The 2398-nt window shown below is 35.6% G+C and overlaps 1 protein-coding gene across 2 annotated transcripts in view; it reads left to right on the top strand.

Annotated features, from left to right (window-relative positions):
- The window catches only part of LOC107703825 (centriole, cilia and spindle-associated protein-like), a 5548-nt gene that overhangs the window by 2393 nt on the left and 757 nt on the right, over positions 1-2398 (top strand). The window contains exon 4 of one of the 2 annotated variants that reach the window (XM_016506580.1): positions 422-1087. The exons of the other annotated variant lie outside the window; for it this stretch is intronic. Within the exon in view, the coding sequence (XP_016362066.1) occupies positions 422-601 (180 nt within the window). The 3' untranslated portion in view covers positions 602-1087. Of the gene's footprint in view, positions 1-421; positions 1088-2398 lie in introns of those variants that run through there. 2 annotated transcript variants of the gene reach the window in all.

The following is a 2398-nucleotide window of genomic DNA, read 5'->3' as shown; positions in this document are numbered from 1 at the left end:
TATATATATATATACTTTTTTAATAAAATAAATATTTTTATTACTCCAATTTTTAAAAAATAATATTTTAAAAAGCTGCACTGTATTTTTTCCTGCATGGGTATCCATTAGCAGAAGTGAACAAGAGTGTGTTTTTAACAGATTTGAATAAATGATACAAACAAAGAGGGAAATTTTGAAGTGACTAAACAGCCGTGTACTAATCAGTGGAATGAAGCACTGTGTGACATCTGACACTGCGTGTGGAAGCGGTGAATTATTCAGCGTGGAGCAGTGATATCCTGAATCTACAGTCAGATTACCTTCTCTGGTATACAAAAGTTTAGTAGGTTAAACAGAGCTGGATTTCACCAGTGTAGAAAACTGCAAATGAGTCGAGTCAGAGCTCCATGAAGCTGAATAAATCTGAATTCATGTTCAGATACATCGGGCCGACGTGGGCGTCCAGACACGAAGAGAGGCTAAAAAAGATGGAAGATCATTAGAGCGCCGGCGGGCGAGGTCCGCTGACCCGGAGAAGTCCCGAAGATCAGCACTGAGTGTGGCGGACGAGCGCTGGATGACCGAGTACATGCGCTGCTTCTCTGCTCGACTGAGGTAGAGGCTGATCCAGGACCAGTTAATGTCACTGGATTTGATACGAGGAGGCCGCAAGAAAAAGATCCCAAACCAGCACTACAGAAGAGTTTGATGCCACTGAACAACTGACAACAAAAACTGAACAAAAAGTTACACGCACTCCTTTAAATTCAATACGATATACCGAAGTTCTTTATGAAATATTAAAATACTTCATATTTTTTGATGCTGGTTACAATCGCTTTCTCATGAATGCATTTAAGGACCAAACATTGAACTACTACACCAAAACACATTTGGTATCACAAATACTTTGTTTTTAATTTGTTTCTAATTATTTATTGGCATTTAATGAACATTTTATTTCCAGATCTTCTGTCATGATTTTTAACATGGGCTGCAGGGATTTAATGATCAAATTACATTTTTGAGTGGACCAAGCATTTCATGTAAAGATGGGTGATTTGTTTCTGACTCGGATGATTGTTGATTCTGAACCTTCCAGAATGTTATTCTAGACGCTCCAGTCTGCCTGTCATTAAAATGTCAGCTGTAAAACTTACTGTTCTTTTGAATGTGGTTGACGATGTTTGGTTTGTTTTAATCGATCACATGGTGAATGAATTTGTGTTTGAGAGGCCGTGTTAGAAGTGCAGTGTTGTGCAGCTATATCCTTTTGCAAGTCGTGAAATGTTTTCTAAAAAAGTGTATTTTCCTCACCGATCACCAACAATCATCATTTAAATCCACTTTTTGCACAAAGATGTCAAGTAATTAATATTTTTAGATGGAAAAATAATTGAGGGCTAGTTGAAGGCTATCGTTTGATTCTTGTGTTATTTATTAGAGCACAGATTTGATATAAAAATACATATGTGCACACATATGTGCTTTTCTGTGATGTTTCAAATGCATCAGCACTGATCATAGACACTTTGAATGTGCCATGACACTTTACTTGAACCTTCATGGTTCGCTGGGAGACCTTTCCTCTGCTCTTTATCTTCATAACTGGTTGCCTGTTATCTGGACTTTTTTATTCAGTTATTCACTTATTTCATAAAAGGAAACTCATTCAGTTTCAAGCTACTGACACTGATGTTCTAGAATGAAGTATATGAAATATGCTAACTTGCGTTTACATTTTGACCACTGTATTTGTACATCCGAACATGCACAGGTAGATATATTTTCACCTGCAGAACAGAAGTACTCTTAATGCATTGCTATGAATAAACTATGTTTGAGTAACATCATGTCCCCTCGATATTATGTTCAGAAATCACAATATCATACAGCGCAATATATTAAACATCAGTATAATTTTTAAGGCATGAATAAACACATTTTGTGTTGTTTTGTTCAACACACAGATTTTGCTATTTTTAATGACATTTATATCCAGAGTATTTTTTAATCATTAATTTGTTTGTATATGTGTGTTTTGTTTGATGAAATAATACAGTGGGGTCCAGAAGTCTGAATCCATTAGTGATATTGCTATTTTTTTTTTTTTCATCTTTTAAAATTAGTTCATAATATCAGCATAATAGAGTGAAACGTGTAATTAAAACTAATTAGCATTAGAGATGCATGAGCAAAACCTGCTGATCATGTTCTCCAGCATGATTTCAGCTTTGAGCACCTTCAGAGTTCACATGATCACTGTGACCCTGGAGCACAAAAGCAGTCTTAAGTCGCTGGGGTATATTTGTAGCAATAGCCCAAAATACATTGTATGGGTCAAAATGATAGATTTTTCTTTTATGCCAAAAATCATTAGGATATTAAGTAAATATCATGTTCCATGGAGATATTT

This window comes from Sinocyclocheilus anshuiensis, unplaced genomic scaffold, assembly GCF_001515605.1.
Source record: "Sinocyclocheilus anshuiensis isolate Anshui unplaced genomic scaffold, SAMN03320099.WGS_v1.1 scaffold274, whole genome shotgun sequence".
In the NCBI taxonomy this organism is placed as follows: Eukaryota; Metazoa; Chordata; class Actinopteri; order Cypriniformes; family Cyprinidae; genus Sinocyclocheilus; species Sinocyclocheilus anshuiensis.
Note: the sequence above shows the minus strand (reverse complement) of the source record. Positions and strands in the feature narration are given on the sequence as shown.